The sequence below is a fragment of the Homarus americanus genome, unplaced genomic scaffold (genome assembly GCF_018991925.1).
Source record: "Homarus americanus isolate GMGI-L3 unplaced genomic scaffold, GMGI_Hamer_2.0 scaffold54443, whole genome shotgun sequence".
NCBI classification, from domain to species: Eukaryota; Metazoa; Arthropoda; class Malacostraca; order Decapoda; family Nephropidae; genus Homarus; species Homarus americanus.
In genome coordinates this window covers 3850117-3862466 of record NW_024750852.1, presented here as the reverse complement: position 1 = coordinate 3862466, position 12350 = coordinate 3850117, and the positions used below count along the sequence as shown (strand labels likewise).

Below are 12350 nucleotides of genomic sequence, written 5' to 3'. Positions count from 1 at the left end.
CTGGTGAAGGTGTCAACCAATGCACCTACAGAAGACAGAAAGCACATGACGCCCTACCTTGACACTGCAGGTGGTACAGGTGGGAGAGACTGGTGGTGTGCTGGGAGTGTGACGGTGGTGTGCTGAGAGTGTGACGGTGCACGGGAGTATTGTTCTTCCCAATACCAGGTACACCACACTCCCTACAACACATCTCACAGCACGAGAAACACTTCAAAAGCTTTCCTACGTCACACACACAACACATTAAAACATCTCAACACTGTATAGCTACACTGGCCTTTTGCATACACCACAAAAGGCTGGAGTTTTACACGTGTGAGTTAAGGTGTAAACACAGTAGGACGCTAGACAACACGTCTCACTAAGCTACACACCGCCACACTCTCACACCACCTTCAGAAGACCGTCACTCTGGGGTATACCGACAGAGGAGGTGTATTATTGCCTTCAGCGCCGCGGTGTGGGCGAGGAGGTAATGGCGAGCACAACTAGAGGTAGGTGGTGAGTGGCGACGGTGGCGGTGACGGTGGTTGACTCTAGCCTGCGGCACACTACTCTCCTGGCGCCAAGGTCTCCTCCACACACACACAGCCAACTCCAGTACTTAGATACATCAACTCAAAACTTTATATTAAGATAATGTATCAATGGTTTACTTTACAGAATGTCTTTGTTTGTGTTTCTCTTTTCAGTGTTGCGTGTGAGTGAGTTTCGGGTGGCGGCGTCAACAGGTGGTGCGTGACCGGTGACCTACACTCCCGTCCGTCCGTCCGTCCGTCCTCCACCGCCTGCAACACCACAACCATAACCACCATCACCACACCATAACAACCACCATCACCACACCATAACAACCACCTCACCACACCATAACGACCACCTCACCACACCATCACCACCACACTAGTACACCTGTGTGAGAAAGGTATAACAGCTCACAACCTTCAGGTGGACGGCAGAGGTGACCAGTAATAAGCGTTAAACAGTCACTGCGCTTACTTCCTGCACGCACCTCTCACGCACCCTCACGTACCTCTCACGCACCTCTCTCTCCCTCACGCACCCCTCTCTCCCTCACGCACCTGTTACACACCCTCAGGCACCTGTCCCCCCCACCCCCACACACAATACAGGTACACCCATAAAATAAGAAGACTAGTGCAACACCCTGACGGTACACTGCGCTACACCTGCCAACACCCTGACGGTACACTGCGCTACACCTGCCAACACCCTGACGGTACACTGCGCTACACCTGCCAACACCCTGACGGTACACTGCGCTACAGCTGCCAACACCCTGACGGTACACTGCGCTACACCTGCCAGCGAGGAAACCATTACACATTAGCCATCCATGGGAGGCTGTTTACCTTACGAGGCCGGTGTCCAATGAAAGGATTATGACGTTAATTAATGTGTTTGCCTAACAGGTGGGGCAATTACACGTACCTGTTGACCTGTTGTTCAATCCCAACAATTAGTGCCCTCGTGACACTCTCTCCCCGTGTTATTATAGTGTGGCATTATTTTAATAGCCGTAACGAAGGCGCGGCTTGCTATATATGAGAGAGTGTTTATTTGATGCCTGGCTGTTGCAGCAGAGGCGGACAACAGCGGCGTCTGTGAACCTGGCGCTTGGTGCTATCATACTTCCGGTGTGTGGGGCCTGGCGCACCGGCACAACATAAGGGGGATATACCCGTACCTGTCTCAGCTCGCCCACGTTTGTGATACCTGACGCCGTGTCTCTGTGGCAGATGGAAGGTGGGTTACAGGACTGGGGTTTGAAGTGCTTCTTTCGCCCGTGTATTTCAGAGTCTATGTCTCGTGTGCTTCACCTGTACCACCAGCCTCCTCTCTGGGTGAGGTGCCCCGAGGCTAACACCTGGCACCACCACCAACACCCTCACACAGCTGGTACTGGTGGCCGAGCGTGCAGGCTCTACCGTGACGCTGCTGCCTGCTGTCACACCCACCCACCCACCTCACCATTACCTCGATCACCACACCGTGACCACCTACCACTACCACTACTACTACGATTACCACCAACGCTTCTACCACCACTACCACCAGTACATCTAAACTACCAATATTATCTGTTGCATCTGGATCGTGATGATCTAATACTAACACACACCACACCACACCACACCACACCACACCACACCACACACCACCACCACCATCTCTCCTTCCCTTTGTTAAAACTTGGACTCATTAATCACGGAGCGGGAGAGAGGAGTTCCCTAAGTCCTATTACTGAGCTCAGAGTGTCGTCCAACCCCACAGCTGAAGGTCAACTCCCCCTACTGCGCCTCCGTCAGTATAAAATATATCAGTGTACGATACAAAGCTCCGTGGGCGCCGTTTTCTTTGTATAAGAGGGCGACCAGGAGGGTGGGGAGGGGGTGATGAGGCAAGATGGATGATGTAAGAAATACGCCACGAACAGAAAGGGGGGTGGAGGAGGGGAGAGAGAGAGGTGGTAGGTACATCACCAACTTGTGTTCGTCACAGAAGAAGGTGGGAACTCGGAGGCTGCCAGCGACGTCTCACTTTCCAGGTAGCGCTAATAGATAGAGGGGGAGGGGTAGAGGGGGGAGGGGTGAGGGGGAAGGGGGTTGGAGGGGGAGAAGGAGGGTAGCCATCAATGTTGCACGAGTCAACTTCGAGAGGGAAAAAGTGAGTACACAAAAAAGACGAAAAGATTAAATTAGGAGGAATAAAAAGAGAGAAAGATGAGGGGGAGGAAGAGGTGAGGGGGGAAGAGGGTATGGCAAAGGGCAAAGAATAGAGAGATTAGAGAGGTGTGAAGATGATGATGATGATAAGAAAGATGGGAGAAGTAATGGAAGAGGAAAAGAGGAAGAGGTACAGGAAGAGGAGGAGGAGACAGTGTTGACAACCGCTCCCCACAGCAGGAGAGAGAGAGAGAGAGAGAGAGAGAGAGAGAGAGAGAGAGAGAGAGAGAGAGCTGGGTTGAAGACACCAATTTACTGGTTGATGACCCAGGGGATGAATAACCAATCAACGAGCGATGGCATCAATTAGCTAGTGAGAAGTGCCTATATACAGTCATTAGCACGATGCTCTGGGGGCCCCTCACTCTCTCCGTCTTATGGGACACACACACACACACACACACACACGGGAGACAATCAGGGCCGTGGCTTCCTCTGAGTGTCGTCTTTGTGTCCACCTTTTTAATTAAAACTAACCGAGTGTTTGAAGTGTGCGAGATTCTACCCCGTCACATTATATATAACACAGGTACAGTGAGGGGCGAACTACCTGACCAAAGAAGATAATAGTGGTAGTGGTGGTAGTAGTGGTGATAGCGGTGGTGGTAGTAGTGGTGGTAGTGGTGGTGGTAGTGGTGGTAGTAGTGGTGGTGGTAGTGTAGTGCCGTGGTCCCTCTTGTCAACACAGCTTACAACCAATCATTTCAAAGCTAGGTAATACCAACCTCCTCTCCACCTACCTCACCTTCTCTCCCCCACCCCGAGGCTTAAATCTACTTAACACTACGATATTCTATACACGAGAGAGGGAAAAAATAGAGGGAAAAAATAGAAGGAAAAAATAGAAGGAAAAAACATGTGGGTGATTGCTATAAATTGACTTCCTCCCCGACCTCTGCTCCAGGCGGTGTGATTTACATGATCTGAAGAAGAGACTGAATTCAACATGGTCGTCGGCGGTTGATATGAGAGACGGGGGAGGTTTTGACGATTGGTTTTTTTACAAACAAACAAAAAACTGGGTGAATGAACTGTGAACTCCAGGGGGGGGGGGGTTAATGTGGCATCGTTTTAACACAACAACAACAGATATAAGATGACTGTATAGTTAACTGGTGACTGAGTTTAACTGTATTTGATTATATTCGTTGTGTTTAAGCTGAGTGGTCCAGTCATAAAAGCCTGGAGGGACAACTGCCTGTGGTCCAGTTAGCTACACCAATGGCTGACTGTCAATCCGTTTAACATCTGACCGATCATCATGATAACCTAACACACACACACACACACACACACACTCGTTCACGTGCGCAGTAAAACAAAAGTGTGACAGCAGTTAGGAGAGAATGGATGACTGAATGATGTGTGTGTGGGTGTGTGTTACCAGCCACCCTACACCAGGCTGGAAAATACTTGGAAGTGAAAACAAGCGGCCGAGCACGACACAAGCGGCTACCATACCACAAGTTCCAATACTAAAAACTGACGTCATCACAAGCCTTTCAGTTAACCTTCAGAGTCTCCGAGTGATTCTAAGTACATTTCCGGCCATCCAGGACCTTCCACTTCCTGAGACTCGCACGGCCCTGACCTCCGGCTCACCACACACACACACACACATCATACACAGGAAAATTAATATATTGTTATTGTTTTAGATGATGACCGGGTAGTGTACAGGAGCTCACCCGCTCATCAGATTAGCTCACCCGCCCATCAGAGGAGCTCACCCTGCTCATCAGATTAGCTCACCCGCCCATCAGAGGAGCTCACCTGCCCATCAGATTTGCCTCACCCGCTCATCAGATTAGCTCACCTGCCCATCAGAAGAGCTCACCCGCCCATCAGAGCTCACCTGCCCATCAGATTAGCTCACCCGCCCATCAGATTAGCTCACCCGCCCATCAGAGGAGCTCACCCGCCCATCAGAGCTCACCCGCCCATCAGAACGTTCAGCTAGGTCCACCCCATACACACAACAGCTTGATCCACCATTTTACACCGTGTTCACTTCCCCTCTCGGCTTTGCACTATTTGAAGTTGTACAAGTGGAGTAAAAATCTTGGATTAGTGAGGCAGGGAACAAGGATCCTCTCCACTACACCTTCACCTGCACCACAACGCCTCTTGCACCATACACCATTATAACAAGAGGGACGCCATGCTATATTAAACCTCATGGATGATATATAGTAGAATGACTCCCGCCCTAGTGTGTGTGTTGGGAGGCATAGTGTGTGGTGAGAGTGTGGTGAGAGACATAGTGTGTGTGACATAGTGTGTGGTGAGAGACATAGTGTGTGTGACATAGTGTGTGGTGAGAGACATAGTGTGTGTGACATAGTGTGTGGTGAGAGACAGTGTGTGGTGAGAGACAGTGTGTGGAGAGACATGTGTGTGGTGAGAGACATAGTGTGTGTGACATATAGTGTGTGGTGAGAGACATAGTGTGTGTGACAGTGTGTGGTGAGAGACATAGTGCGTGTGAGAGACAGTGTGGTGAGAGACATAGTGTGTGTGACATAGTGTGTGGTGAGAGACATAGTGTGTGTGACATAGTGTGGTGAGAGAGACTGTCCCTGACGACAATTTAATGAGCCTATCATCTTAAAGTGTCTCACAGCATCTGGAGTGTCTCATAAGCTAGCCGGCACACACACACACACACACACACACACACACACACACACACACACACACACACACACACACACACACACACACACCACTTGGTCGACCACAACACATAATAATCTATATAATAGCTGCTCGTTCTTAATGACATTTTTATCCGATACTTTACCTGAGTGAATCATTCTGAGGTGTAGCATTTTCCTGTAACCTCTAATTAACAGGTAAACGGCGTATACAGTATATATGACTCTCTCTCTCTCAGTAACCTAATAGAGAATACCTGGAGAGAGAGGACCTGTGTGACCCCGAGCTACAGTACACCTGCCGCGGTAATGTGGTGATGTCTGCAGGTGTAAACACGAGACACAGGTAGAAGGTATCCAGTGTATTTCCTCCCGCTCGTCGTGTTCATCGTCCCCCCCACTATCGGAAAACAGTTACCATAAACCAATACAATAATGTAGATCAAGACTGACCCACGAGCAGCGGTATTAACCTAACCTAGTAACACTGACTGAGGGCTAACATAGAACATATCAATAACACACTTCAAACAACATCACTACAGAAATTAGATAAAGCCAAAGTTTATAAAGGAAATTGGTAAACTCAGTTGGGGACTGGAAATAGATAAACACTGATGGGGAATAGATGAATGGAACAAGTTACCAAACAACAACATTAACTCAGAGGTGTTGGCAAGTTCCATGTATAGGCTGGTCACGTACACGAGTGATAATGTTGCACTGTAAATAGAACCTCACGTACCCTGGCCTGGCCTGGCCTACTACCGTTTCCAAAGTGTACCATATATCATAATCGTGTTGGTGTGTTGGCATTGAAACATCGGGTGTAGCGAGTGGCGGCGGGTGTAGCGAGCGGCGGCGGGTGTAGCGAGTGGCGGTGGGTGTAGCGAGCGGCGGTGGGTGTAGCGAGTGGTGGCGGGTGTAGCGAGTGGTGGCCGGTGTGGTTAGCGGGGCCTGGTAGATAAAGTGCTTCATCTCCATAGTCATCTGCTTGGTAATTAAACTTAAATGAAAAAGAAACACAGACGTAATTGTACTGCTTCTACCAGACCCCCCCCCCTTCTACCAGACCAGACCCCCTTCTACCAGACCCCCTCTACCAGACCCCCACCCTAGTGACGGCGACGGGAACAATGTTCGCCAGCTGCTCATCATTGATTGCATCGCACATTTGTTACACACATCTCCTTTAATGTAAACTTTCTCCCTCCACGTACACACACAGCCACAAGACCCCCACGTACACACAGACACAAGACCCCCACGTACACACAGCACAAGACCCCCCACGTACACACACAGCCAAGACTCTAACGTACACACAGCCAAGACCCCACAGCCCACACAAGACCCAGCCTCATCTCCGACCACAGTGCCCGGGGTTTAATAGACCATCAACCAGCTTTGCCTCGCCTCTTGTGCTCACCTTAATTGGTACAATGAAAACGATTTGTACTTCGTTATTAAGCAGCGTTTACCTGAGCTGTGGCTTTACTGGCCGGGTGATAGGGGGTCACACCCAGCCAGGACCTCCCTCACACACGCGGCCAGTGCCACCACGAGCCAGTGCCACCACGAGCCAGTGCCACCACGAGCCAGTGCCACCACCAGCTACTGCCCCCCAGCGAGGTTCAATACACGTCCTCACTGACACGAACATTTTAATTTATCTTCAATTTGTATTATTCGCCAACGCGGATTTGGTTTCAGTTTGTATGTCAACGCACAACTGTTTTCCCTTTGTAATGCCGACGCCAAGTTCCCATCACTTTCTATTCATGAACGCAAAATGGCTTTCAATTTGTAATATCAACGTAAATTTACTTTCAAATTGTATTCATTAACGCCCGAGTGTTTTCTCTGACTCTCACCCTTTTATTTTCTTGACAAGATGTATCCTAGAGTAACCACACTCCATACTACACCATGTTGCTCCCACTACCAGCCTACCACACCATGCTGTTCCCATTACCAGGCTACCACACCATGCGTCACACACACACCACATTCCCACACCAGGAAGCTATCCAAAATCCTCGACAGTGTCAAGAAAAAAAAATAAATAAAAGTAAATCTTTTTAAATAAAACTCTGGGGGACTCTGGTAGCAAAAACCTCTTGGGAGTTTGAGTTTGTCAAGTAAAATTGAACTTTTTTACCCGACTCAGCTTTGTAGGGAAAAAAATAAAGTTGTGCAATATTGCCAAGCCGGGGAGTGGAGTGCTTCCGCTTGTGCCCCACACCACCTGTCCACCCTGCTAGCATCCCACCAGGACACACCACCTCCCTCACCCACCTCCCGACCCTACCAGTTTTATTAATGGTCACATATAAACGTCTCTTGCTAGTTTACCTTTGTTAAACTTAAGAGCCTTCACGTCTTCAACTCCCCCAGTAGAGTTTTTTTATTAAGGACAATATGTATAGAGCTGTTGAAAGCTTTATCTAAATTACCCTTAAGTTATATAACTCAATGACAACTTGTAACTAACTGGTTATATAAGTGGTTATATAGTTTTACATTTAACAACCATTCATTACGGTTCAAATTAACTTGTCACCACCACCCCTCACCACCACCACCCCTCCCTCCCTCACCACCACACTCAGATAGCGTCACACTGGCCGGCCCCAACCAAACTGACCTATACACCCAACACTCGTTCAGGTAATAAACATCAACAGAGTGAACGAACAACAACACATAACTCACCACCTAAAACTAACATACGTAATAAATAATGACTAGATTTAAATTACCTACACACCTGTCCAGTATATCACCATAACAGGTAATGTGATAATTAACCTGAACCAAAATACACCTGGACTTGTTTGAGCCGGATAATCATACAGAATAAAAAATAAATAAATACAATTACTGTATGTATCTGACGTGTATAAATAAAGAGTTAATAAGACTACTGATTTATAGCCACATACCGAGTTACCTGAACATACATACAGGGTGATCCATCAGTGTTGTTTAATAAAGTTGATATTTTCTGAGTTGAAGGGAAACTAAACCCTGGTTTATGGTCTTAATAATACTCACTATACACGGGTGGTGGGGAGGACACACACACACACACACACACACACACACACACACACACACACACACACACATACACTACATTTTCGAGAATAGCAGTGCCATCTGGGGTGAATGTGGAGGAAGGTGGGCAGCAGGGAGGAAGGGTGGAGGAACGGGTGAAGGGCAGCAAGGAGGGGGAGGGGTGAAGGGCAGCAGGGAGGGAAGGGGAGAAGGGCAGCAAGGAGGGAAGGGGTGAAGGGCAACAGCAAGGAGGGGTGGCGAGGTGGGTGTAGTAATAGTATAGTGGACGGTAGTGAACGGCCTCTGCTACCCCTCACACCACCACCACCATTTTTCTTTCAGGGGGAAGATTAATGCACCCACCGCTGCTGCTGCCACACACACACACACACACACACACACACACACACACACACACACACACACACACACACACACACGACACCTGTTTAATACTTCACTACCGCTCTACGACACACTACCTTTAATTAAACACCGCCGTAATCACACACCTGCCTCACCTGGATGTGACACTCGAACTTTACCGTTCAACTCCACTCCAAAGTTCACTAAGTCAACTCTGGTGCACGACGCTTAAAGTTGGAGTGAGTGCACGACGCCCGAGCTCCGTGCACTGCTGGGTGGCGAGTTTGGGTACTAGGCCCTCACCATCAGGCTACCACTATCACTATCAGGCTACCACCATCACTACCAGTCTACCACCATCACTACCAGTCTACCACCATCACTACCAGTCTACCACCATCACTACCAGTCTACCACCATCACTACCAGTCTACCACCATCACTACCAGTCTACCACCATCACTACCAGTCTACCACCATCACTACCAGTCACTGCCACCAGTCAACACCATCACTACCAGTCTACCACCATCACTACCAGTCTACCACCATCACTACCAGTCTACCACCATCACTACCAGTCTACCACCATCACTACCAGTCTACCACCATCACTACCAGTCTACCACCATCACTACCAGTCTACCACCATCACTACCAGTCTACCACCATCACTACTAAATTAGATCAACATTATCACCACTATTATCAATGCTAAATGGCCACACTAGTAAATGGCGACACTAGTAGAGGGCCACATTAGTAGAGGGCCACACTAATTAATGGGCCACAGTAATGGTGGCGCACACACACACACACACACACACACCTGTATGGACACTAACATACACTCATTACGAAATAATTAATAACCTTAATGGATTAATTAACGTGGCATAAAATACACGGACACACCTTCACCATCCTCACTAGCAACACACCTTCACCATCCTCACTAGCAACACGGCTCACCACACCAACTAGCAACACGGCTCACCATCCTCACTGGCAACACGGCTCACCATCCTCACTAGCAACACGGCTCACCACACCAACACACTGCCATCAAAACTGGAGTCAATCTATCGAATCAGTGGAGAGTTATCGACTGACATAACACACGGACGGACGGACGGCATCACTACTATGTCGTCCTCAACAGTTGCTGGTATAATATCGTGTTGTCATTGTCTCGTTCAGTAAATAACCATCACCCAGCTACAATGTGTGTGTGTGTGTGTGTGTGTGTGTGTGTGTGTGTGTGTGTGTGTGTGTGTGTGTGTGTGTGTGTGTGTGTGTGTGTGTGTGTGTGTGTGTGTGTGTGTGTGTGTGTGTGTGTGTGTGTGTGTGTGTGTGTGTGTGTGTGTGTGTGTGTGTGTGTGTGTGTGTGTGTGTGTGTATGTGTGTGTGTGTGTGTGTGTGTGTGTGTGTGTGTGTGTGTGTGTGTGTGTGTGTGTGTGTGTGTGTGTGTGTGTGTGGGTGTGTGTGTGTGTGTGTGTGTGTGTGTGGGTGTGTGGTGTGTGTGTGTGTGTGGGGTGTGGGGTGTGGGTGTGTGGGTGTGTGTGGGGTGGGTGTGTGTGTGGGTGTGTGTGTGTGTGTGTGTGTGTGTGTGTGTGTGTAGGTAGTAGGTGTGTGTGTGTGTGTGTGTGTGTATATTTAAGAACTTTATAATGTTTTTAATTTTCCCTGTAAAACAATTTCCCCAGGTTAAGGAGACAGACCCCCCAAACACAGTTTTTGTTGACACACTTTCCTGGTCACAAGGCAGGTGTTAACGAGGCCGCCCTCCCTCACCTGAAGGTAAGTATGTACACCCAGGACAATATTACACCTGTGCATAATTAGGGTGGGTGGGTGGGTGGTGGGGGTAGCAACATCAGGGAGGTGTGGGCGACAACATTATTATACTTGGAGAGGAACAGAACACAACACAACACAACACAACACAACATATCACGACACAACACACCACCACCACCACATCGTAATGCTGAGCACGTCCACCTCACGCCCACAACTGCTCTAATTTCCCCCTTAATGACAGACAAACTTTATGGCGCACTATTCCACCGCCATTACACATAATCACGAAGCAGAAATAAATAATTCAAAAGTGATTTCATTATCAGTGTCCGCAGCCGAGCCATTACCGGCTGACAATGGTTGGGCTGGACAGGACAGGACAGGACAGGGGAGTACAAAGTGTTATAATGAAAGGCTTGAGATAAAGGTTAAGGTCACAACGCACACCTGACCCTCGGGGTGGGCCAACGTGTGTCGGCAGTGTGGCTAAAACTTAAGGAACAAGATGCCGCTGTGTCCTGGCGCGGAGGAGGAGACGACACACACGATACACTACACGACGCGACGCCTCGGTCCCCTGGTTAGAATAATCGGATTATACCCATAATTAAACCCGCCTGAGCTCCTGCCAGGATCAGTGTTCCCGCCCAGATTCAAGAAAATCTGTAAAGCCCTTCATTGTTACCAGGTCCACCAGGGGGTCCACCAGGGGTCCACCACGGGGTCCACCACGGGGTCCACCACGGGGTCCACCACGGGGTCCACCAGGGGTCCACCACGGGGTCTACCACGGGGTCCACCAGGGGTCCACCACGGGGTCCACCAGGGTGACGCTCCTCCTGCTGGTACATGACGCCCTAAGTGGTACAATTACGTATTATAACACCTTGATATAAAAAAAATGGCTTACTTGAGGTGATAGAGACGACAACATGTTGAAGATGATGACGTACAGTATAAGTCAGCTGAGAGGAAATTAACATGGACGGCAGTGTAGCAAGTTATCCTAGTGAGGGGAGCAGAGGGGAGGGAAGTGTTTGGTGGGGTGAGGTAGGGTAGGGTAGGGTAGGGTGGGGTGGAGGTGGTGAGGTGAGGGTAGGGTGGGGTGGGGGTGGGGTGGGGTGGGAGGGTGGGGGGTGGGGTGGTGAGGTAGGGTAGGGTGGGGGTGGGGTGGGGAAGGGGTGCATCATCATCATCTGCGGCATTTCCCGCCCACTAAAGGAATCGTTCACCAAATGTGAAAGCACTGCCACTAATATGTAAAGGGAAAGGTGACGCGCCCACTGAGACGATCTGGAGGGAGGAGGACGGTATGGTGATGGAGGGGGTGATGGAGGGACTGATGGAGGGAGGGTGATGGAGGGATGATGGAGGGAGGGGGGAGGCTGATGAGGGCAGGAGGCCGGGAAGGTGAAGGTGCCTCTTTTAAGCCTGCAGCCGCAGGGTTGTGTTGATGACGGTGACTTGCCTTACCTCCTCCCTCCCCAACACACACCTCCCCCCGTGCTCCAAGACGCCCCTGAAGGCCTCACCCCGCCCCTGGACCATTACCCCCATTGTGGTGCCTAAGAGGTGCCCCTGGAGACCCTCTGGCCACTACAGGACTGGGAGGGGGCTGTGTAGTGCAGTAAATGCTCAGTTTAATATGAATAGATAGATAGATAGATATACCATAAACTAGATATAGATAGATAGATAGATAGATAGATAGATG

General features: G+C 49.4%; 1 protein-coding gene across 13 annotated transcripts in view; it reads right to left on the bottom strand.

Moving 5' to 3' along the window:
* Window positions 1–12350, bottom strand: part of LOC121854350 (disks large homolog 5-like) — a 130729-nt gene that overhangs the window by 78654 nt on the left and 39725 nt on the right. Inside the window, exon 1 of one of the 13 annotated variants that reach the window (XM_042348969.1) lies at window positions 58–303. The exons of the other annotated variants lie outside the window; for them this stretch is intronic. Within the exon in view, the coding sequence (XP_042204903.1) occupies window positions 58–247 (190 nt within the window). The 5' untranslated portion in view covers window positions 248–303. Of the gene's footprint in view, window positions 1–57; window positions 304–12350 lie in introns of those variants that run through there. 13 annotated transcript variants of the gene reach the window in all.